The following is a 24,521-nucleotide window of genomic DNA, read 5'->3' as shown; positions in this document are numbered from 1 at the left end:
GGACTGTGTCTTTTTATTCTGTCAGTCAGTTGAAATGTCATATTTATAAATCTGAAAATGCTTAAGCTTCAATCAAACCTAGAGAATGACAAATTCATAAAATGAGTTGATTAATATTTCTATTGTTTGGGTATAGAGCAATTTTATATTCACCAATAATCAGTTGTTCTTTTGTTACTAATCCTGTTGTGTAGGTATAATAATGTGTGAAACATGATCTGGAGTTTATATTTGAAGAGATTTTTTGAGGGGGTAGAGGGAGGAGAAGGTATGGGACCAATAGTGGTTTTTGTACTCATCCTCTTCACAGTTGCAGAGGAATCTTTTTAACAAGTTGAAAATAATTTAGATTACTGCATCAATTCAGGGTTTTTTCCTATTTATAATTTATTCAAGTTTTAAACAAGACTGAAATTGCAAGATGACTCGAATAAATTAATAAAAATGAGGTCCAAGACTTGTGTAATCATAAATATTATTGTTAGTTATAGGCTGCTTGCTTTATGAATGTAGTTTTAGATAAACTCAGTTTTGTTGTGAAACTGGTAAATCTTCTACTTTACAAGACAACCCATTTATTGAGAATGAGTATTTTCCTCTTCTGGTTTTTATTTATTTTCTTTTGATTTGAAGTAATTATACAATTCTGTTAATGTCTTCAAAAGTTCTTGCTCACATTTCACGGCATAAAAAACCAATACCTCAAATATATTTACTTCTTCATAGTTCAATTTGTGTGGTGTTTTTGTTTTTCTTTTTTTTTTTTTTTTTCATATATTGTCCTGCAAAATGAATAAACTCCAAAATGTTCTTTCAGGTTTATTGTGTGTTTGTAGCCACTGAAGTTTCTATTGGAGTGGTATATTCTGTAATAAGTGAAGAAAATTATTTGTTAAACTGTGAGTCACCAAAACATTTTGTCAGTGTGGCCTCTGTATGTCTTCATGCTGACAGTGTATTTCTGTGAAAATCCCTCATGTCTGTTTCTAAGAGTTTGCATCAAAAATGTGTGCCTCTACTGCACACCTTAGAATGAGAAGTGCCTTTGTGATTCCTTTCTGTATTGTAGGGTACTTAGGTATTAATGAAGGATGTAATACTAGTAACTCAGTTCTGATACTTAGTTTTTTATTTTTCCAAGCTGTATGATGAACATATGGCATGGCATTTACAGACAGCATTCTGTAAGGAATGGCAGTGGTTAATAATTTAGCTTTTATTGGTTGGGGGTTGGTTGTTGGTGTTTTTTTTTCTTAGTGCATGTATAATCCAGGTAGATAGTAATTTTCTTATACCAGTGGGTCTAGAAATTATTTGTAGGCAGTATGTTTTAGAGAATATTTTCAGATCTCTGGCTGAATGGGAATTGTTGAACAAGTCAGTAGGTTAAGTTTTGGGGTGATGGAATTTAGGGAAACTAAATCCACTCAATGTTATGAGAAGTGTGGAAGGATTTTATGATTACTTGTTTGGTGTAGGGTGGGAATTGGTGAACATTTCGCATCATCTCACAAAGATTTTTGCATACTAGAGCATCTACGGTATGAATGCATGTCTGAATTCATTCTGTTTCTTTTTACTGCTTCAGCATTAACTGTATTCTCTCTCTGCCTCTTCTTTTTTCTTTTTAAAGGTTGCAACAAACTTTCTTATAAGGATGTACCAGTATCATCACGAATTAATCCTTTCTACCTTTCCATAACTGTGAAGTAATTGGAAGTTTCAGTCAGCGGATATTTCCCTGCCTTTTCCGACTCAGGATGGATATTTTTGAGATGCATCCAAGTAGAGTGTGGAATCCTTTGATTTGTGTTTGAGGTGTGAACAACCTCTGAAAGATCTGCTAAAAGGATAAGGAGGAACCTCTATGGGTAACCCTTGGCTGGAAACAATTACTGGTCAACCATGGTAAAACTTGCCAACCCTCTTTATACGGAGTGGATTCTTGAAGCTATACAAAAAGTTAAAAAGCAAAAGCAAAGGCCTTCTGAAGAGAGAATATGTCATGCTGTTTGTGCTTCCCATGGATTAGATAAGAAGACTGTTTCAGAACAGTTGGAACTTAGTGTTCAAGATGGTTCTATTCTTAAAGTTACCAACAAAGGCCTTGCATCCTACAAGGACCCAGATAATCCTGGACGGTTTTCATCTGTTAAACCTGGCACTATTCCTAAATCTGTTAAGGGATCTAGAGGAGCTTGTAATGAGCTTCGTAATGTGGATTGGAATAAACTCTTGAGAAGAGCAATTGAAGGGCTTCAGGAACCAAATGGTTCCTCCCTTAAAAACATAGAGAAGTATTTGAGAAGTCAGAATGACCTAGCAAATATTTTCAACAATCCTGCCTTTCAGCAGAGGTTGCGCCTGGGGGCCAAACGTGCTGTGAACAACGGGAGATTACTGAAGGATGGACCTCAGTATAGAGTGAATTATGGCAGTTTGGAAAGCAAAGGAGCTCCAAAATACTCCAGCACTTTCCCAGCTTCTCTTCCACCTGTCAGCCTTCTACCCCACGAAAAAGACCAGGTAAGTCTGAAAAATGAGAGCAAATGTAGTAATGCAAAAATGATTCTTGTTGTTCTTTGTTTATTTACCTAATGCATAAATAATGATTCTTTCTGTTCTTTATTTACCTGTGTAAAGATATGTAAGCGAGGATGCATGTCAAAGATCCATGCAGAATCAGTTCTGGTAAAGGAAGTTTACTTTAGCTCCCTATGTCCTGCCGTTCTGTGTTGGATAGCTTGCTCTTTGGATTTTCAGTAGATGAACAGAGCATCGAGGAAGAGCACAGCTGTCTTCTAGGTGTCAGATTGTTCTCGCCCAGCACACTGGCATTGCTGAAATCTACAATGTGATTTGATTGTGGCCTTTTACCTTCATTTTATGCCTGGGCATGCTGATTTTCTTGTAGTTTGAACACCACCTGAAATACTACAAGTAGAACTCTTGATATTGAAGACTGTTAGAATTATTATTTGTAAAGATATTGGTATGGAGATACTTAGCTTTCAAACTACAGTTAATAGGAGCTGGAGTTAATGTAAATATTCTAGGAATATAAGTGAAGGTGTCAGAGTGACAAATTGAGCTAAACTGCAGAATCCTCCTCCTATTTCAGTTTTGTTGGACTTCCTACACGGGTTTGTTTTTGCTGTTATTTGGGCCGTGTTTTTAGGTTAATTATTCACAGGGTTTGCCTTGAAGGAGAAGGGGGTGTCAGTTAGTGTTTTGTTTGTGAAAGGATAGTGTCAAAGACATGTCTGTAGGCATTCTTTGATCATTCCCCATTTAGTATGGTAAAGTGTGTTTTGAATTTTCAGTGTATTTGGGAAAAAAACCCTACCTTTCCTATTTGAATTGGGTTACTTTGACTATTTGTAAGTTGGTAGTTTGTTTTTCTTCCCCTGCCCCCCCCACTGTTAGTGGTAAAGTTTGGTGGCAGTTCTTTTTGGCATGGAATAATCCAGACAATTTTGCTGTAGTAGAGGTGCCATTAGTGTCTCCTCCTAGAAACTGCATCATTGGTTTTCACTTGCCTTTTTCCTTCATCTGAAAGAAAGAGTGGAAGGCACTGAAGGATGCAGAGTAGAAAGTGCTTGTGTTAGAAATATTTAGTGGTCTACAAGTTTGTGGAACTGTCAGAGGTGAAACTACAAATGTTGATAGCTGTAGGTTGATTTTTGTGAGCTTCTCTAAATGCATGGTTCCTTTTATATATCGATATCTATCTATTTCTGTCAAATTGGATGCATGGAGCTTCGCACTCTAACAATCAGAATGGAAATTCAGAAGTGTTGGTTACTGTGCGATTACTGCCGTAGCCGTACCCTATAAAGATTTAATTACTTGTAGTGATAAAGCTAAGTACTTTCAGAGATTCTTCTGTAATTCTGATACTCTAGTGATGTGAAAAATTTGAAGACTGGACTACCGAGCAACCAAAATAGTTTAATAGTGTGATGCTTCACATGAATTCTGTGGAAACAAAAATCTCCCTTGGTAGGCTACCTACTGGGACTGGCATCCATTGCAAGGAATGTTAGTTGGGTCACAGTGCTGAAAAAGCCGTTACTGCCGTACTAAAATACTAAAATAAGGATAAATCTGTCTTTTAGAAGTTAGCCAAACAAATCTGTTCCGTAGCAAGTGCTTTGGCAAGAAATAAGCTTTCATTTGGGTGCTTCAAAATTAGCAGTGTGATTTGTGTGTTTAAAAACTGTTCGGCATGCACTTTTTCCTGACAAAAATAGTTTTGATGTGAGATTGGCGAATCAGTAGTTGCATATCAGTGTAGTGCACTGCTTTGTTGTGCTAGTTGTGACACAGGTTACTGGAAAAATACATACAAACTTGTTTAAATATATGATTTTTGATGGACTTCAAGCTGTATGGCTTTAAAGACAGTTGTGAAAGTACCTGTACATAGGTGTCTGTTATGTGACTGCATGTTCGTTTGAAATTAGTAATTCATGAATAAGGAGGATGATGCTGCAGGAAAACTTTTAGGCTGTTTTTATTGGAAGTATTTTAGTGTCAGTATGGGGCATGTCAAGACTATTTATTGAATTTTATACAGTAAAATGAAGCCAACTGGCATTTCTCAGGAATGGCTAATCTTTGAAGAGAGTGGTGTATTTTAGAGTTTCTTTGGCAGGTTGCTTGTTTGTTTTGTTTGTTTTTTTTTAGTTACTAGAGGTGAAGTTCAAGTATCTTTTTTACTCTCCTTGAGGAGAAAAAAGAACAGGAGGATGTGCAGGAATCTTTTAGATAACTGCAAAAGTTTGAGTAATGTTGACTTTTTTAATGCATAATTAATATCTCGTCAAGATGAGACAGTTAAAAGATTTAGTGCATTAGAAGTGCATCAGAGCTCCCTCTGGCAATCCGAGCTTTCACACAGTACCAAATGCAGGCTTTGAACTTTTCTTCCCGAGTAAAAGGTGATCAGAAGAGAGATAGTACTGCCTGTGGGGGGGGGGGGTGTTTTTGCTTAGGTTTTTTTGGTGCTTTTTGTTTTCGTGGGGGTTTCCTTGTCTACTCTCCCCTCCCTGCCCTCCCCCCTACCCCCCAGAGGCATTGGAGTAACTAGTGCACTGAGAAGACAGGTACTATTGCAATGCAGTGCCACTGACGTTAGTTTTGCAGACCTGGAGCCTTGACTGTGTTACAAGGGTGTTGAGTGTTTTGCATTCGATGAAATACTTACGTGAAACAGGGAACTGAAAGTGCTAAATTTTCCTCTTGATGTTGATCATATGCACCTGCTTTTCTTGCCTTCATATTAACTCCAATCCAACTAGATACGGTGCTCTTGTTTCATCAGATGTAGAAATAGCTGCAGGTAGTTACAGCAATGTAGCTTGTGTTGCCGTGTTTCTTCCTGTTATCCATAGGCCTGGAAGGAAGCATTTGTGTAAAGATGGTGTTTCCTTCAAGTGATACCCTGACTCTTCTGGATTTGGGCAAAGGTGTGTCAACTCTTAGGAAGTGTGCAGTGCAGCTGTTTAGATCTTCTGTTCCTCCACCCCTTTCCATTCCCTAGTGTGTGTAGAGGTTTGCTTTTTAACTTCTGTATGAAGAAATGCAAGCACAAGACTCATAGGAAGGACAGCTCCTATTGGAAGGTCAGTAGCTCTCATCAGCTATACAATGTCTGGGCAGTACCTGATATAAAGTGTAATGAGTGGTATAAATTACATTTCAAAGGGACATCCCAGTTATCTGAAATATTCTGGTGGTTACATTAATGTGGATGCTTACTTGATGTAGACAGGTAACTTGAATGAAAGCACTTGAAAAGAAGCCTGTTTTAAAGTGTTAAACTGGTGTGTTAAAGGACCAGCCTCCAGCCAGAGGTGGAAACTGAAAACAATGGTGTTCTTTAGGATGAAGACTTGTAATTTTTTTTTTCTTTCCTGCAAATAAAAACCCAAAACCACACACACACAGGAATTCAGGGAAAAAAAGGAAATTTGTTGCCTAGTAGTTTGATCTTGTGCACTTCACTATATTGCAGTGTATAGTTACTTTTAACAATTTAACTGCTCTTATGTGTTCTTCCTTATGTTCAGAGTATCTTGCATAGATATGTTCTCATGTGCTTCACACCTTCTCTCACCCAACATCTTCTGAAAAGGGCTGTATGAGTATGTTAATCAGAAAATGCAGTGTAAAAACTGATAACATAGTAGGAAAGGGTGTGAACAGAGAGGAAAATCAACCTGAACATGTTGAGAGATACTTAGATTTTTGAGAAGCCTTTGATGAATTAAAATACACTTCTGGAAATGCAGCAGTAAAGTGGTATTTAAAAGTTATGTTAGTCTTTAGATGGGTGTTTAATTTATCTTTAATGGTGTCAGCTGTAGAATGGCAATATTGGGGGTGTGTTTTGTGTGATTGTGCACCTGTGCACTGTGTTGTTCCTTGTCTTCCTTGTCACTTGGACAAGCACTAGGAGTTCTGCAGTTTGGGAACTGTATGAAACCTACTAGGTCGTAGGGATTAGCCACCTCCTGAGCACAAATGCCATGTGACTATAAACCTGAAGAAGCAGGTGTTTGTAGGCTATAGACAGCTCTTTATTTACTTATTTTTAAACATAACTTGAAAGAATAAATTCAGCTTAAAAGGTGAAGATACAATGGCCACTGTAACATTTTCGTCTCAGCTTTGCTATGTTCGGAATAATTACATAAATAACTACTTAAAGTATACTTTGAAAGATGCAGTGCAAATGGAGAAGACTTGATCCATACTGCGTTTTCTTCGTTCTCCTGAACACTCTCTTGAACAGCTTAGCAACTGTATTAATGGTTGTTTCCATCTGATTCTTGGCATGAACATTTTTCTTAATCCCCCTTTCACTTTTAGTTTGTCTTTCTAAGATGACTTTCATGCAAAACTAAACTTGTTTTATTAATTTTTCATACTCTGAACTCCTATCTAATTTTGTTTTCACTGGCCTACGTACATTTAGCTTTTGAAAGTGTAACTTGGCATGGGTTGAATTTCAGTTTTCTGGTATGTAGCTTGTGCCAGTGCAGACACTGGGTGTTCCTCCTTCTGTCTTTCAGGCAAAGGGCCAATCTATAGAGAATTGCTTTTTTGGCATCCAGGCTCCTCCCTGCTCAGTTTTTCAGCTTCCTGCCTTCCTGTGGGTAGGCAACAAGAGACTGTTGGCTGAGATTTCTTTGCTTGCTCTACCTTGTTCCCTCTGGCCTCTAGACTTTCTGCTGAGCAGAAACAGAAAAGTTAGATGGAAAGAAAGTGCTACAGAATGTATCTTGCTGTTTTACACGTAAGGGGATATTCATGATGCCTAACTTTGGAGCTGGCTTTACATGGAGTCTGTGCTCCCGAGGATGAGTCTGAGGACCAAAATGCAGTGATAGGTAAGTTTCTATAAGAGAGTGTCTGCAGTACTACAGTTGAAGAGACTGTAGACAGGGGTATGAAAAAAGAAGAATGAAATCTAGGCTTGAACTTTGTCAATCCATAAAATACTATTGTCTTTTGAGACAACTCATGTTTTTTCCCCTCATAACATCTTTGTGGTGACAAAAACTGAGAAGTGTTAGTGTTACCTGACAAATGCTAACTCTCACATTTGTGAGAGAATTACCTCAATTCACAAGACACCTTTATTTCTTGGAAGCATGGCCCGAACCTCAGTGTGTGTTGTTCTTGGCCTTGAAGTTCTGGGATGATTGCTAGGTGCTGCTGCTGCTCTCTCACCTCTCTGCTGTACTTGTAGCTTCTGAAATGCTAAAAGTACCAATTCCATGCAGAAGCCAAGTGAACACTTGCAAATGGATCCTATTCACACTTGAGATACTGGAGCTTACCAGAAATGGAAGAATGACTTACCCCATGTTTTAGGCATTTAAAACTGAAGTGGAAAAGTCTTGTCCCAGATTGTGGAGGAGTGGCTTATACCCCTGTAGATAGATATATCTGGCTTTTGGGGCTTTTTTGTATTTTACAATTCAGCACACTTGAATCAAACCAAGAACCATGCTTGTAAAAGTTTTCTGGGATTGTATGGTGGGAGGGAAATTAAAACCTGCTATTTCCTAAGTTAGATTTGTCTGCTTCTTCATAATGTGTGGCAGAGGTGGAGGTTGGGTTCCAATTTCTGATGTCAGTGACTTGGTTTCTGCAAACAGGTTATCTGTTTGCAGTTCCCTAAAGAACTAGCAGGGAAGACTCATCCTTTTTTTTTTTTTTTTTTTTTTCCCCAAGCTGGATGTTTTGGAACATAGTTCTGCATGATGTGCTCATGATTCTTGTTTACTGCAAGGAATAATTCCAGACTTTATACTGCTAGCTGTTTAATTGTAAGGATTGCTAAAATTTGATTTTCTTGGTAGTCTCACTTCAAAAATAATTGGTGTGATGTACTGCTGTGAGTCCTGTATTGAAACTGACAGCAGTGAGTTAAAGAAATCCTGTGTAGTTCCAGCAGTTCTGTTTGTGTTTGTTCATTTATGCTATTTTCTGTGAACTCTTAACTGGGGGTGACATTTGATTCCTATACTACAGTTAGAGGTTTTACTTGATGCATTTTTCCTCCAAGATTAATTTTCTTTAACCACTCAGTACATGGATATCTCCTTTGTCGAGATTCCTTCTAGAATATAGAAATACCAGAAGTCTACCTTAGATATAATGAGAATTACCTTGCATATTTTCTTAGTTCTGTATCCTGACCTATCTTAAGTGTCTTTCCTCTTCTATGGGCAATAATAGTGATAGTCTTGACTCTAGGGTGTTCTTTCTGTGGCAGTTGAAATGTGGTAACAATTCCATGTTGTTTCTTGTTGTTGCAGGAACTTTGTTACAAAACTGGTGATGAAGAACCTTCATAACTTGCAGTTGAAGTTGTCTGATAGTTTTTGACAAATTACTTTATTCTCAGGAAAGATCCCCAGGTATAGATCAACTGCTAATCAACTGTAGTTTTCCAATTTGGTGGTTGGAAATAGCAAAATACTGTCACTTTTGAAAGAATTTCAAGCTAGCGTTGAGAAAAGAATTAATTGATGTAAAAGTCTTCTTTGCAACTTTGAATCCATTTATGGTTCTTTAGCATCTTCTTCCAAAAGGCAACTCTCCTCTCTGTATTCAGGACTATATTTGCCTGTGATTGTGAGGGCCTGTTTCATGTCAGGACACTAGGACTTTCTGGAATCAAATGGAGAGGGTTGCTGTTGTGTACTGAAATATTAGGGCTTAGATTGTGGCTGTAGAATTTTGAGGATGACTCACAACAAATCAGGTGTCACTTAGCTGACAGATTCACTGCTGTCCTTTGTGGTTACCTGATAGGAGACAAACTAACTTTTAAACTAGTATGATTGCCTTCAGTTGCAAACACGTGTTTGTTGTTGTTGTTCCCTGTCTATGTACCTCCTCATTGAGGGAAATTACAGCTGGTATCACTTAGATTTTTTCCTTGGTTTTTTTTTTTTTCCTCTCCAGGTTCTTGAAAAAGAGCTTAAAGTTTTGAATTCGCAGGCACAGGCAGCCTTCTTACAATGTCTGTGTAGGCAACTCCAGGGCTGCTGCATTTAGTTCTAGGTTTGTGTGGATTATTGTGATTTCAGGTTGCACTGTAGAGAAGATGTTGCACAAGGAAAAAGTCCTTGGGAGGGAAACTGCAAACTTGTAAATTGTCAACTCTTGTGTCGTGTTTCTACAGTCATAGATAAACATGTGCAGGAATTTCTGCTTTGTCAAGTGTTTTGATTCTAGAGGGGCAGAGTCTCCCATTTATCTCCCCTTGTGGTGGTATAGCTCATCAGTTACCAACTAATGCAGTACTAGGTGCAGTAGGCTTGAGACTTCTGTTTTTAATTACAAGCAGGACTCTGGCACAGGAGAAAAGCTGTGTATGATCTCAACAAAGCTGTCTGGGAGGCATGTCTGATGTTTCCTCATCTAGGAAGAATCCTTAATAGAAGTGGGGACTAGCATAAGATGTAAGTTTGCCACACATTTTCCACATGCTCTGAAGCATTTAATTTCATCACCAGTGGTGTTTTGAAGTTGGCTTCGATTTCACAGCTCTGTTTCTTTCCAAAGTAGTGAAAATGACTGACTGTAGTTTTAGGAATCAATTTTTATGTAATATCCATGTATCTGTGGCAACGTTAACTAGCAGTGTTTGCATTTGGCACCTGTGATAAGCACCTGTGTTTCAGACATTGAGTACACATGGTTCTTAACTAATGAAGAAGTAGTTGCAAGTAACAGTTGAAAGGAGTATAGTCAAGATAACTTTATCATAGATGTGTAGAATTTTTTTGTCTTTGTGTGGGACTGTTATGTTAAAGCACCTCTGTCAGCACTATCTGTTGGGTGATTATAGTGAAGATGGAGACTGTGATTTCTCAGATGGCAAAAGAATGAGAGGTAACTGACAAAAATTGCAGAAAGGGAAATTACAGATAGATGGAGAAAATCCTTTATAGTGAGGATGGAGAGACATGGAACAGGGGCTTGGAGAGGCTGTGAAATCTCCATCCTCAGAGGTGGTCAGAGCTTGTCTAGGCAAGGTACTGAGCAACCTCAAGGAGCACTTGAATCTGGTCTTGTTTTGAGTGGTAGGTTGGGGTTACATGGTCCAGAGGTCTCTTCCAGCCTAGAGTATTCTGTTTCAACTTGAATTGAAAGTTTGTCAGCTTCTAACTGTTGGCTAATAAAACAGAAAGTATAGTTTATTTATGCAAGGCTGTGATGATGAAGATTTGCAGACAGCTGCATCAAATAGCCAAAATTTAAGCTAAAGAAGTTTTAAGAGGGATGGAAGCTTCACCTGGAAAAACCATTGCTGGAGAATTTCCAGTGTGTGTGGGGGGGGGGTTGTTGGGTTTTTTTGTTGTTAAAGTTTCTTTCATAAGTGCATTTTGTGTCTGTCACCTTAAGAATAGTGAGCATCCTGATTTCTGCTTTCTTGGGACTCTCTGAATCTGGAAAAATAAGGGCTTGGTCGCTGAAGTTTTAGCTGTATATACAAGACCGAGGATGCTGAGTTTGAAGCCTGCTAGGCTTCATTTAAGTTTCATGATTATGTTGTGTGGATACCTTATCTGGTGCTGCTTGGAGAACTGTTGTCCTTTATATTGATTTGTAAAAATGTGAGTAATGCTTAGCTTGCAGGTACTGCACAACTCTCTGAAGTGTTTAGGATTAGTGGATGATAAGCAGTAGTTAGCAAAGGGGTATACAAAAATACAGTTAAAAGGTGATGAAAAAGGCAGTGTTTGAGCCTAAAAAATTCTCAAGACCAAAGTAATCTCCATTATAATCATTGAACTTAGTAGTAGCTAGTTAACAAGTTCTATGCTTATAAAGGCTGCTGTATATCCCTCCCTTCTGTTCCAAATTTAAAAGATACTCAGCTTTAATTTTTTCTCTTTTGTCTTCTGAACACAAGTATACCTTCTGTAGGAGTCAGATTAACAAGAATGTTAGAGGTAGAGTACAGTGTATTGACTCCTGCAAGTAAGTGGTTATCAGTCAGTTTATAAATATACACATGGAGGTTTATGTAATAAACAATGAGGTTATACATAAACATGGTATTTTCTGATCTGAATATTCTTGCTCTGCCTTGAAGTGTCCAGCTCTCTTCCCTTCCCTCTTTATCCAGTTGTGAAAACTGAATGTCACTGAAAACTTGTTAATGTTGTTTTACAAATATTAATGCTGCTTTAATATTGGAAAATTGGATAGTAAAAACAATTTCTATTTATTTTGACATGTTTGGCATACATCCTGCTGATGTAGCAAAGCAAGCTTTCATTCGGATGTTACAGATGTTTTTCTGAAGGTCTAAAAACTACAAATAAATCAATCAAGAAATGACTAGAGAAAACCACTCAAGTTAGATAGCAGCATGTGCTATGTGCATACTGAAAGGTCTGTTACTGTGCTTCTATATGCATATGTTTAACTACATGAAAAAGTATTGGAGCTCACACTGTCATAGAAACCAGTGACTTACTCTTCTGTGGCCATTTTAAAGAATTCCTCTTGTTGGGTCACTTAACATGGACAAACTCTTGAGGAGTACTTGTGTCTTTTAATGGTTCTAAACGTTCTTAAAACAAATTTTAAACTATTACATTTGTAAAGGTGACGGCTTCCATTGTAGTCAAGCAATTTTTCTCTTTACATCTGTGCATTTAACTTTCTCATGGTTAAAAGTCAAGGATGTTTTACCCTGGATAAAACATGGAATGCAGTAGCTGTTTAAAAAAAAAGTAATCCTGGCTTTAGGTAGTCTTTCATTTATTGACAACTATTTAAGAACTAGGAATCTGAAAATTAATTCTGTTCTGGGCTTTGCCACTTGGAATTTGTATAGTGATGGGCATTTGTTTTCACTTTATCCATTTGTGCACTGTGTTCAAAAATCAGTGAGTAGCTGCTCATCTTGCAGGCATGTTTTCAGCTTTTCACTACAGAGTTTCAGAAATCTTTTCAGATCTGAACATGAAAGGTATGGTAGGAGTCTTTTATTTGGAATAATAAACCACTGGAGGAGTCTTCCCCTGTGTTCCCAACTTCCTGTACTACTCTGAATTCAAGATGGTACCTCAAATCTGGCTGTGAATTTAAGAAAATAATTGGGGCTGCTATTCAGCCCATGATTGCCAAATTTTGTTTTATGTTTCCTGGAAGATACTAGTGGTGGGAGAGGGATGTACTGGAGTTCTGTTTGGTACCCCTCTTTATCATTGATATCTCTGCCTTCTTAAGTAACATTTTCAACATATTTATTAGGCATCTTCAGCCTGTTATGGAAAAGGTATTGATAATTTTCAGAGTTCGACTAGAAATAAAACTGATTTATCTGTTTTTATGTTAATAAACCTGCTGGAGTTGACTTTGAGAAAATGACTTTGACAGCTGGCAGCTCTATTCTGCCTAAGAAAACAAACAAAGCTGGATGTTCAGGCTTCACTGTGTGAACATGCCATATTTAATTTTCTATATGTAGTTCTAAACAGAACTGCCTATCATCTGCTAACATAAAACTGAATCTTAATGATTTATATTGTTTCCTTCTCAATATTGTGTTTGGATGTATTTTGAAGAGACCTCTCAAAGATTGGATTTCTAGAGAAGAGCTACTAATAGAGCTGAGGACTCTCTGGCCAGTGGTAAAATTCTAACTTGCTTGATGTTTTGCTATTACAAGTGAGTTTCACTAAAACAAGTGAATTTCTAATGTTCTTAAAAGTTTTATATGGTATTTACTTGTAAAGCTTGATGCCTTAAAACTTTGTATTTTAAGTTAAAGTTATAAATATCTTGGTGTTCTTAATAGAAGACAACAAAAGTAACTTTCTCACCCCTGTGTAGCACAGGAGGGAATCCTAAAATAGTTTTAGTAGCTAAAGTGGTTTTAACCTTGAATCTTATTTTGCTTTTCCTCTCAAAAATATTTATCTTAGTTTTTTAGCAGATTTGTCTTACCTTTCCATTTCTGACAACAGCCTTAACAGCAAGTATTTTCCTCTCCCCACAACACATGCATTTTATTTACTTCACTGTTACTGATATCATTGTGAGACCAGAGGCTTTAAATAAGGTTAGCTTTTGTCTTTTATGTGCACAGCTATAATGACTCCTATTGTTATTGGTTTCTTAAGCCATGACAACTTGACTTTTTTCTTTTTTTTTTTAAATATATTTAATACATTTTACCAATTAGAGTAGACATCTGTTTGGAGATCAGTAGCAATCAAAATCACTTATGAAGAAATTGTGGGCTCATGATGCATCTAAAACATTTCTGGAAGTTCAGTTTCTTTTTAGCTGTTGCTAAGAGATAAACTTTCATTGACATGAGGGATGTGAGGACATGTCAGCATGCTACCAGTTGTTTTATAGGCAGTTAGCTCTGCCGCCTTGCAGATGGTTGGAAAAGTCTTAGTGGGTAAATGTGTGCTGATTATCTCATTGAATTAAGGTAACCTTTTGTCATTCATTGAATTCTGCAGACCAGGCACTGAGCAGCTGCTCTACTGTTGAATTCTGGATTTAGTGAATACAAAGATTATGCTAAAGAGTATTTAGTCCTGTTCCAGGTACTGAGCATTGGACCACTGTAAGAATTTTTTTATTTAGTACTGTCTCCAGTGTGTTAGTGATCAGGACAGTCCAATAAGACAGTATCTTCAACATTTTGACTGAACTGTATTTTTCAACTTCATTGTCACCGCATACTCATTGATACTTTAAAACTTCTGAAGTAAGTCAGAGAGATTGCAAAGAGCCGTAGTTTTTTTACTTCCTCCTCCTCTCCCTCTGCTTTTCTTAAAGTGGGGCAAAGAGAAGTAACTCCTGTTTCTGCCTGCTTTTTGTATTGTTAGTTTTGGGTTGTGTTTTGTTTTGGGGGGGGGTTTTGGGGGGGGGTGTGTGTTTGTGGTTTTGTTGGGGTTTGCCTCAAAAACAGTTTAAGCAATCTGATGATTATGAAGTTCATAAATACATCTGTTTATGTTGGATTACATATATGTGTGTGTGTACCTCATCTATTGGGGGTTATATTTAAAGGACATGGTTCACTGTCATGTTAAAACTTGCTTGTAAACTTGTTTCACCACCCTTTTGAAAACAGATTAGTGGGCAGAATTAGGTTTTCAATTAGGTTGCTTTTATTGAAGACTGTTTTCAAGATTTAAATAAAATGTTTAGTTTCTGGTACGATTTTGGAAAGGGATTGGGGAAGGAATTGGAGCGTTCAGCAGGTAAAGCTTAAATTATTTGGATTGCAGAAAACAAAAACACTTCTGGATTGTTAGTGTTTACAGGCTTTCAAAAAACAGTTCTTCAGATCAGTATAGTTTTGTCGAAGAAAATTCTATTTTGTAAGGATCTGAAAGGTGGGGGTTTTGTCAGAATAATTCTCTTGCTTTGGAAATACAATGGATAAAATATAACTGGAGTAAGGTATTGTTATAGCAACTGTATATAAAGGGGTATACTTGTACACTGTGCTGTATAGAAGGGGTTAATATACTCTCTTCTGCGACACAGTAATGGATTGAGGAATTAAGGGATCTTCTAGAGAGATGCTTTCTCAAGGCATTATGGTCCTCTGCTGAGATTTAGAAATAGATTAGAAATAACTGTGTTTGGTATTACAGTACATCTTTTCCAGGGTAAGAGGTAAAGAGAAGAGGGCTAAGAGGTTTAAGGGTCATTATCCAATGCACCTATAAGAGCAGGTGTTTCTGAGGTCCAGTTTAGGTTCATTTTCCCTGCACTGCTTAAGTGTAACTTTGACTTCATTCTTGAAAGTGTGTGGGGGTTTTATTTTTATTTTATCAAGTATATAATGTTTTCATGGGTTCTTAGGTTTCTTCCCAACCCTCAACCAAAATCATATGTACTGATTAGACTTCTGCTGGTAAATAGCTGCTCATCTTCCATGCAGTTTCAAGAAGTATCGTTGGGCTGTTTCAGTTGAAACTACATTGTTCAAAAACTAGAAAGTCTATTTTGATGTCAGGATTATAATGAAAAAGCTGATTAAAAATCAGTATCTGAAGTATAGAATTTAGAAATTAATCTAAGTTGATTGAATTTTATGTTACATAAAACTATAGTAAGATGCGTATGTGATACTCTGAAGAAATCTTTGCAGGAAGCCTGGGAGCTGAAATATTTTCCCTGCTGTAAAAATACCACAGTCAAATGATACGTATTTGAAATTATGGAAAAGAGGAAGCGGCTTCATATTTTTTTGATTACCCCCGATATATTTTTGCCCTAATAATCAACTTGATTTCCATTTCTGAATACAGTGTTAACGCTTAGGTGGAATACATTCCACCATAAATGTTTGGAATAGCTTCTCAGATTGAAGAAATCGCTCTTCTCTTGTACCTAGTGGAATTTTTTGATAGATTTTTTTTTTTTTCTCCTCTTCTAGTTTACTGAAATGCTGCCATGTTACTCCAGTACACTTCCAAGAATTCCTCTCCACCTCTGTTAAGTATCTTAACAGGTTTCTTTTGTGACCTGGTTCATGTTTTGAAAGTTAATCATGCTCATAGGGCATAAAAATCTGAGATACTGTTATAGAGAAACAGATGTTAAGCAGACCTTTTTTTAAAAGCTGTGTGGTTGCCCCGATGTTAAAACTAGCTATTGCATAATAGTATATATGAAAATCAAGTCTTTCATCTCTTAGCAACCTTTACTAGACTATACTGGGTGACTAAGGTAAACTGGTTATTAATGCTTTCTTCAGGCAAACCAGACCTAAATACAGTAGCTCGTGCAGTGGTGTTTTTCAGTTGTGAGGGACTGTGGCATCATTGGAGACAGGGATGAAGATATGCAGGCTGCATGATAACTTCAAAAATACCAGCTTCTAGTATCAGAGTTCAAAATGACAATTTATGGCAGTCTTAGTTACAGCACTGTTTCTTGGTGGTGCTATGATGTGGCCAAAAATAGCAGAGGTTAGCATTGCACAGACTTGTTACAACTTGGGAAGTTTTCACCTCAGGTCTTTTTAAGTCCTGTAGTAAAGGGTGCTTGCTTTTGGGTAGTTTTTATTAAAATATTGCAAAATGCTATGGTTGGAGAAAAAACCCCTTAACTTTGTAATTAAATTTAAACAGTTTTCTTGGAAGGAGTATCACCAGGAGGAGGTAGTACAGGGAATATTGTATATTGCCTTATTATATCACTCTATTGAAAACAGACTCTTAAAGTCTAAAGCCAGTAAGAGAGGGTAATTAAATTCTTAATTGGGGCTGATATTAGCAAAGGTACAATGACAAATGTCTTGATACAAGCAAAACAGCAACAGGGGAGCGTGAGTTAGAACTGCGTTTCAAGCTAAGATGGCAGCTATTTCTTGTAAAGAGCTATATGAATGTGTGTTCTCCTGTAGTCTGTTGATATGTTGACTCTTATATAGAAGTAAAACCACCGGTTTTGCTAACAGTTTTTAAGTCATACTACAAGAAAGTAATGTTTATATTTTACTTGCAGTTTTAACTCATTTGTATTCACAAAACAGTAAATACTTAGTCTACAAAAATATTTTTCTTAGTAGATCTATTAAATTCCATCACAGTTCTGTTTGATACATCTTATACTTGCTGGCAGCACCTATTCCCTCTGTGGTTATTACCACAGAAGACAGGTTTGGTAATTATGCTGTATGCCTGACTTTCTGTTTCTTATGAGTGGGGTTCCAAGTCCTTTTTGGGCTTTCCTAAGAGCAGCGTAGTCTAGAACAGATCACCCACTTAGTGAAAACAATAACAAAAAGGGTTTTTCTCATTTTGTTTTTAAAAAATGCTTTTTATGCTGGCGTAGTAGTGTATTGAAGACTTTTTTTGAGATTGGTGTTTGTTGTTTAGCCTCATCTGTGTAAAGCTGGAGGGAAAAGCTATAACAAATGATTAGCAGCTTCCATGGAGGTACTGAGTAGTGTCCTGTTATGAAAGTAGGAGGCAGTGGCATATAATCTATATAAAACCTGTTCACACTGCATATAATTCAGCTAAATTCTCAGGGTTCTTTTGTCGAAATTACCAGTTTATATTCAGACTCTATACTTCTGAGGTGGTACCAGCATCAGTGAAAACAGTATACTGTGTTTTTTTGTTAGTTTTGTAGTCACTTTGAGTGTTTCTTTGGACTGCTAATTAGGAAGTCCCTAATACAAATACAACAAGTGATAGAGGAGGCCCAAATATTGTGTCAAGATGGACAGATTTCATTCTTCTAAACTTGTGGCCACTTCAGAAACTTCATGCTGAGCAGTGTTGGTTTCTTTGCACAGCTGTTCCTGGACTTTTCCCGTGAGGTGACCTTAACTGATAAGATCTTAACATGGGTTTTGTGGTTTCACTGCTCATAATCAGGGGAAGGAAAAGGCCAACTATGATGTGAGTTTACCATTGTGGTATAGGACACAGTATAGTTCATGCTGTTTCCTGTCTTGTCATGATCTTTATTAGGGTCTTTTGCAGAGTTAAATATTTTAATATTTAACTTAAAATAATTTGGGGAAATGGGAAACATACATGTTAAGTGTTGGACTCCTCATCTGCTGAATGAGGAAAAAAATCTTTTTCTCACCTTTCTATTTCACTGGCAATAGCTTCTTCCACCCACCTACCTCCCTTCTACCATCAGTTCACACAGCTTAAAAAAAGTAGCTGGCTTGGGGCCCTGACTACAGTGTATGTATTTTTTGACTAGAGTAGTATTGACCAGAAAAATGCAGGTTTAGGGCAGTGCTTACATTTCCAAAGCCTTGGAAAGGGACTGTTGAGTCTTATATGTTGTGCTGCAGGGTCTGCAGTGGTAGTAGCACAGGTGAAGCTTTAGAGTAGGGCTATCTTGTGTGTTAGCTCAAGAGCTCAAGCTTTTATAGCTGGATTAAAATAATCTTTCTTTGATCATGAGTTATAACACTGGATTAAGTTGTGACTAAGTTAAATAGATAATCCATGGAGTAGAATCAAAAGACCAAATGAATGCAGTGAAGGTAGTTTTTTAGAGACTAATGCTTAATTATTTGGACTTGGAAGAAGATTCTGTCTTGAGGGGTGTCATGCAGATGTTTTATTTGAGGCTGGAAAGGCTTTTACCTAGATTATAGGAGAGAGCAAACAAAAAAGATGGAATTTTTGTTAATAGAACATTACTCAGAATTGAGTAGCCTGATTTATCCTGCAGCAGCACTTCTGTAGTACTGTAGTTTTTTTACTGTTTAACATCTGAAATAATTTACCTGATTTAAGAAGATCCTAACTCTCCTCCAGGGTATAACAAGTTATAAGGTAATGTTTCCTTATAGAGGACCAAGCTGTTACCCTCAACTTTATCCATATATGATCTTAACTAATGTATACTGGTAACTAACTTGCAATCAGTGACCACAAAACAAATTCCAGGAATCTGAAGACTAACCTTACTAGCTGCCTTATCCATGTCTTAAGGTTGTCTTCTTTGAATTTGTGTCTTGAACACAAATATTCAAATCTTCTTAATAGAGTGCTAAAAACTTCCTGGTTTGTGCCTAACATTCTGCCACAAAGGTCAGTTTCTTCCTCAAAAGTTATAGCCTACTGAAGTTATAATGCCGTATAATTAAAATATTATTCTTTTGCTGTGGGTTTGCTTTTGTATTTGTAGCAGATTAACACAAATGTGTAATTAATACATTGATAAATGATAAAATAATTTATGTTAAATGCTAAAACATTAGGGCAGAAGAAAAGGATGCTGTGCTACAGAGCTCAGTTGTACTTCTATGCTCTTACATCATGTGGCCATCTGTAGAATTGGGTGAGGTGTTTCCCTTGATTTTGAAGGCTTCCTGAGTTTGGTAAGTACAGATTTTTATGTGCAAGATCCATAATGACCTTAAGTATCACCATTCTTTTATGGGGTGAAAACCTGAAGTATCTTTAATGGCAAAACTTAAGTGCAGTGACAGGTTTCGAAATGGAATCTTCCCTCCTCTTTTCCCTTTCCCCATGGATTATATAGCTTCATTTGAATGAATGCTTCAGACAGTGCAACCGAACCAGCAGATTCTTGACACACCTTTTCAACTCTTACCAGTACTGATGGGTACCTACCTGTGAAAACTTCTGGAGACACTTGGCTAGTGTGTTATCCTTGATAAAATATGTTCTTTCTGGAGTAAAATGTCCTGAGTGCTAGCATGTTTTTCTGTGCTGGCTGTCAGGGTTGACAAGTGACATGTTAAAAGTGCAATAACTAAAAGGCAGAGTGTTTTTCCTCCTAACAGGAAGCATTTTCGTGGCTCTTTTTTTTTTTTTTGTCATTTTTTTGTTTATTCATCCCTAGTAATAGAGAGTAAAATACTTTAAATTGTCTGAAATTCCAAGCCATCATGATTATACCTGATGTGAAAACAGTATTAATAAAACTCTAGAAGTCCATAATAAAAAGCTGTATTATGCAGTTAACAGGTGTTGTCCTTTAAATTCCAAGCAAGATGCAAAGAAACCGTGAAAGGAGTGTTATTCACTTTCATGCTATAAAGTAAAGGGTAGAAGTAATGGGGAAGAAACACTAACTTCCTATGAAAATTGTCTTCTGTGTGTGTGCATGGCAGTATACAAACTGTTAGATTTCTGAAAATCATCCTTTCCTCAGTGCTTTTTGCTTTGTAGGGATGAAGGGTACTGTGCCGTACTGTTACAGGCTGTTGAATCCTGTCTGTCTACTACTGCTTTCTCCTTTGATTCATTGAAGACCATTCATGACACATGTTGAGGGCTAATAAGAAATGGCTTCTTGACTTTTAGACCTTTATATGCTAAACAAGATACAGGTATTTTCTCAGATCTTCTTGTTCTTGGAGATAAAGATTTTGCAGAAGTAGATGAAAACGTCTTAGAATTTCTTATGGCTGTTTGAAATTACTGAATTGTCCATTGTCTTTCACGTGTACGCTACAGGGGGTTGACATTTCAAGCTGTTCGGGTAGAAGAAATTCTAAGAACATGCATTCCAGGTTTTCCCCGAAGGATTTAGGAGGATTTAGCATGTTGGTCACTAATTGAGATTTGAGTCAGCTAGGACACTTCTTGCTCCTTGTTAGTCCAGAAGGGTATCTGGCATGGCTGGACCTGCAGAACTTCTATCTGCATGTCTCATTCACTGCTGTAATCAGAAGTAAATGTATTAATTTCTAGTACTGGAGGTAAACGAATCTGCTTTTCAGTCTCTAAGTAATGAGTCTAATCTATTGCAGTAAAAGCTCTACCAGTCAATGAGTGTGGTACTTTAAATAATTCTGTGGTTTAAATCTAATTACTGTACAGTGCTTTTTAAATCAAACTTTTCCTGGCTGCAGGGCAAAGCATCTTAAGCCTTGTCAAACTTAAACTGTACATTATGTGGAATATTTTAAGAGTGATAGCTATGATCCCGTCTTGTGCAATGTGCTCTGTATTTACAAGAGAAGAATTGCAGCTGTTGAAGTTGATCAGTTATATAGGAAATAATGGGATCGACTGTACTGAGATGCCAGAAAATAGTGTGTAAATGAGAGCCAGACTCATTAGTCTGTGACATCATACAGTGAATGAAAGTTTTTAATGATAAACTAGGTACTAATTATGAAACTTTTTCTGTGCTACAAATGACCTCATTTATAAACTGCCAGCACCTGAAGAAGGAGGTCTCTTAGGGCCAGAGGCTTGTGTATTATAACATATTTATTGGTTTGATAAAAGCTGCATTGCATTATCTGTCCAATTTAACCAGGAAGTATTTTTCTTATAATTTAACTGTAAATCTCAAGAGGAGAAAACTGTAGGAGTGTGATTTTTTTTTTTTTTTTTTTTAACATTCTAATGCTGCTTAGCAGTACTGATTTAGGAATTGATGCAAATAACTGTTTTAAACAGCTTCCAGGGAAGTGATTTTTTTTTTTTTTTTTTTTCTTCTGAGAAGTGATTTCTGTGTGCCTTGGGGTACTATATTTCTACACATATCTTATATTCATACACGAATGTATATGTGTATATATAAATGTTTTGTTTGCATCACCTTCATTTATACAGTGATTTACCAACCTTGTCGTTTTGTGAAGACTGACTGATTTTTAAAATAGAAAAGTAGGGTACAAGATTCAGTGAGGATGGAAGGGAAAAACAGAAGACTACAGGGAATGAAAGAAAGGTGAAAGAAGAAAATACTCTGTGTATTGTTAACTTTGTAATGGTGACATTTATCACTTAGATCAGCTTCCTTTCTGCAGGTACTGTCAGCCATTCAGCAGTGTTCATGTTTTTCACTTGTCTTTTCAAGTCAGTTGAGTAACTTGGTGATAGCTGCAGCCAGCTGCAGATGCTTGGGCCGAAAGATGGAGGGTTGCTGTAACAAACAGCATGGCACCCTGTCCCTCGGCAATAAACCAGGCTTTTATTGCAGACATGGTTTTTGATGGCCTTCTGAAATCGCTAGCAAAATTGTCCTGGAACCTATAGTGTCAGTGTGTTCCTCACCTGTGAGATAATCTTATGAGAAAGTCACATGAGGAGTGGGAGACACTCAGTAGGTCAGCAATTCAGGTGATTATGGCAGCTTCTTTTTGTCATAAGAACTTAAGGAATGGTCTCTGTGCTATCACACTTTCTTAGTGCTCCTTTATGGAGTAAGTGGTAATCACCTGAACATCACTTAACCCTGTTGTTATGCAACAGGTGGGCAAGGATTTCTAGATTAGGATCTAGGATTTCTAGGTACTTGAATCCTAATTCAGAACTCAAAGTCACAAAAGTATGTCAGACTAAGCCTTATGGAGGGTTAAACATTATGAGGAAGACAAACTAGTTATGTCCTTCCCTCTTTGTTTTGGTCTAGGATTCATAATTTGTGAAGTTACATGTTTACCTGGAACACCTTAAGTATTCTGCTGGTTAAAGTGATAGAGAATTAGCTGATGCTCTGTGCATGCTTTCTGAGATCTTTCAAAATTGTCATTGTCTCAGTGCCTACCTGTGATGCTTCACTGAAGTCTTTAGATAACATGTGCAGATCATAAGTAACCAGCTCTGATCATCAGCTTACTGAGTGCTGCTTTTCCTTCACCTTTAAATCTGTTTTTTGCAATGAAGCTTTGCATTTACAGAATTTTCCCTATTGGAAGAAATAAGTCTTGAGAGATTTTCACATTCCTTGCAGAGCTGGTCCTTGGTTTTCTGATCCATCTTAAGGACCTTAAATTCCAAACTTAATCTGCTGCAAGAAGACTTTCTCCTGCCATCCTGGCTTGTTGACAGCTAGCCTTTATCACATGTCTTCTGTGTGTCGTGTTCATAAGAATCATAACTCTACATTCCCCATAGGTAGTGCTGTTGCTGTTGACATGTAAATGACATGGAGAAGCCAATGACCTTTCTGTTCTAGTAACTGCTGCAAGAGAAGGGGGAGTAAAGCTGGAAGGTGGTGTCTCTGCCTTCAGACTGTGAAGAAGCAGTTTGTTGTTGTGTAGACTGGTTTTCAGACTATTCCTGATGAAAACTATACTATAAAGCTGCAAGGACCAGGATGTACTTTTGAAGGGATTCTGCACACTGGCATGTGTTGTAGCACCTCTCTCTGTTACTTGTGGTGTCCTGTATCTTGTCCTGTATTTTCTCATGCAGAGTAATTTCATTGCCTGCATGTAGTAGTAACTGGGATTGGTTTGAAAGTAGCATGACTAAATATCTTTGGATGGTAGTAGTTGTTTGTTTTGAAGAATAGGAAAACCTTTTCATAAGGACTCATGATGAGTGGGGATTTTTGCTTTTTTAATTGCTAAGAATACTGTTGTATTTCATGCTAGGATATTCCCCTCTTCCTTCTCACCCCAGTCTAACACGTGACTGCTGTTTACAACTCACTTGTGACATAGGTATTGTACTGTATCTCATAGTAAGGCCTGAAACTATGTGGATGCATGTTTGTTTCCAAGAGAGGATGTGGAGGCATAAATGATGTATAGTGAAAGCAGGGGGGATGGGACAGGACACATCATTGTCTTGGGAAGATAAAAACTTAACTTGTGAACTTCTCCACCTCTGGAAATCACATCAAAGATTTATTCTATCTGAAGTAGACGATGTGTGTGCACTTTCAGAAAATACAAATCTTCACTGAATATATCACTTCACTCCTATCATCTAGGATTTTGCTTGAGTGTCTACCTGAAAGCAAGCAGTCCCTTTACATAAAGTGTACTGCCTGTCTTGTCTCTTGAACTAGAACAAAGTAGAAAGGTCAATGTGTGTGGAAGTGATTAGCATTTATGCTCTTGAATTACTGCATATGTATTTAAGCACATTTTTAGTGTACCTATCTCTGTGTTGCCAGAGGTTTTCATACTACATTATGCAGGCATCAGGGTTCATGTGATAATATGCAGTGACCATCATGACCTGTCCTGGAAGATATTGGGGTAAAGACTTCAAGCTGGAGACATGCCCAGACTGCTGAACTGTTCGGAGTCTCATGGCAGCTACATATGGAGCTGTGATTGCTGCCACCTTTTGCAGAGTTGCTGCTGCTTTTGAATTCATGTAGAGAAGAGTGTTGGTATAGTTCTCTTAGCTGGATGTGTTGCTTCTGTGCAGTCAAATGATTGCACAAGTTGCTCCAGCCCATGGATGTGATGTCTCCCAAACTGGTTTTGCACAAGCCACCTGTTGCTGCTGTTGATTTCCAAGCCGACTAAGTCTGGGAGCCACCATGCTAAACCACATCAGTGCCAGAAGAATTAAGCAGAACTTAAAACAGGAAGCTGAGAGGTTGTCATAATAGCCTGGGCTTCTAGACACTTGTTTTGGTGGTCTTCCTGCTATTTGTCAATGTGAGTTTCTGTTGTCAGTAAGAAAAGAGTATCTCTGCACCTCAAGAAAATGTATTGAAAGTAAATAGATCATTAATGTTGGCTTTTACTCAGATCAAATGTAAATGCCTTTACTGTACTATGTATTAATGGT

At 37.4% G+C, this 24,521-nt stretch overlaps 1 protein-coding gene across 7 annotated transcripts in view; it reads left to right on the top strand.

The window, feature by feature from the left end:
• Positions 1–24,521, top strand: part of KAT6B (lysine acetyltransferase 6B) — a 120,563-nt gene that overhangs the window by 6,475 nt on the left and 89,567 nt on the right. For 6 of the 7 annotated variants that reach the window (XM_074874581.1, XM_074874578.1, XM_074874582.1 and 3 more), the window contains one exon: positions 1,634–2,526. In XM_074874581.1, coding sequence (XP_074730682.1) covers positions 1,906–2,526 — 621 coding nt within the window. In that variant the 5' untranslated portion in view covers positions 1,634–1,905. Of the gene's footprint in view, positions 1–1,633; positions 2,527–24,521 lie in introns of those variants that run through there. The other variant, XM_074874587.1, reaches the window with a different exon arrangement.

The sequence above is a fragment of the Strix uralensis genome, chromosome 7, assembly GCF_047716275.1.
Source record: "Strix uralensis isolate ZFMK-TIS-50842 chromosome 7, bStrUra1, whole genome shotgun sequence".
Lineage (NCBI taxonomy): Eukaryota > Metazoa > Chordata > Aves > Strigiformes > Strigidae > Strix > Strix uralensis.
The sequence above is the reverse complement of the archived record's forward strand: the minus strand, read 5'-3'. Positions and strand labels throughout refer to the sequence as shown.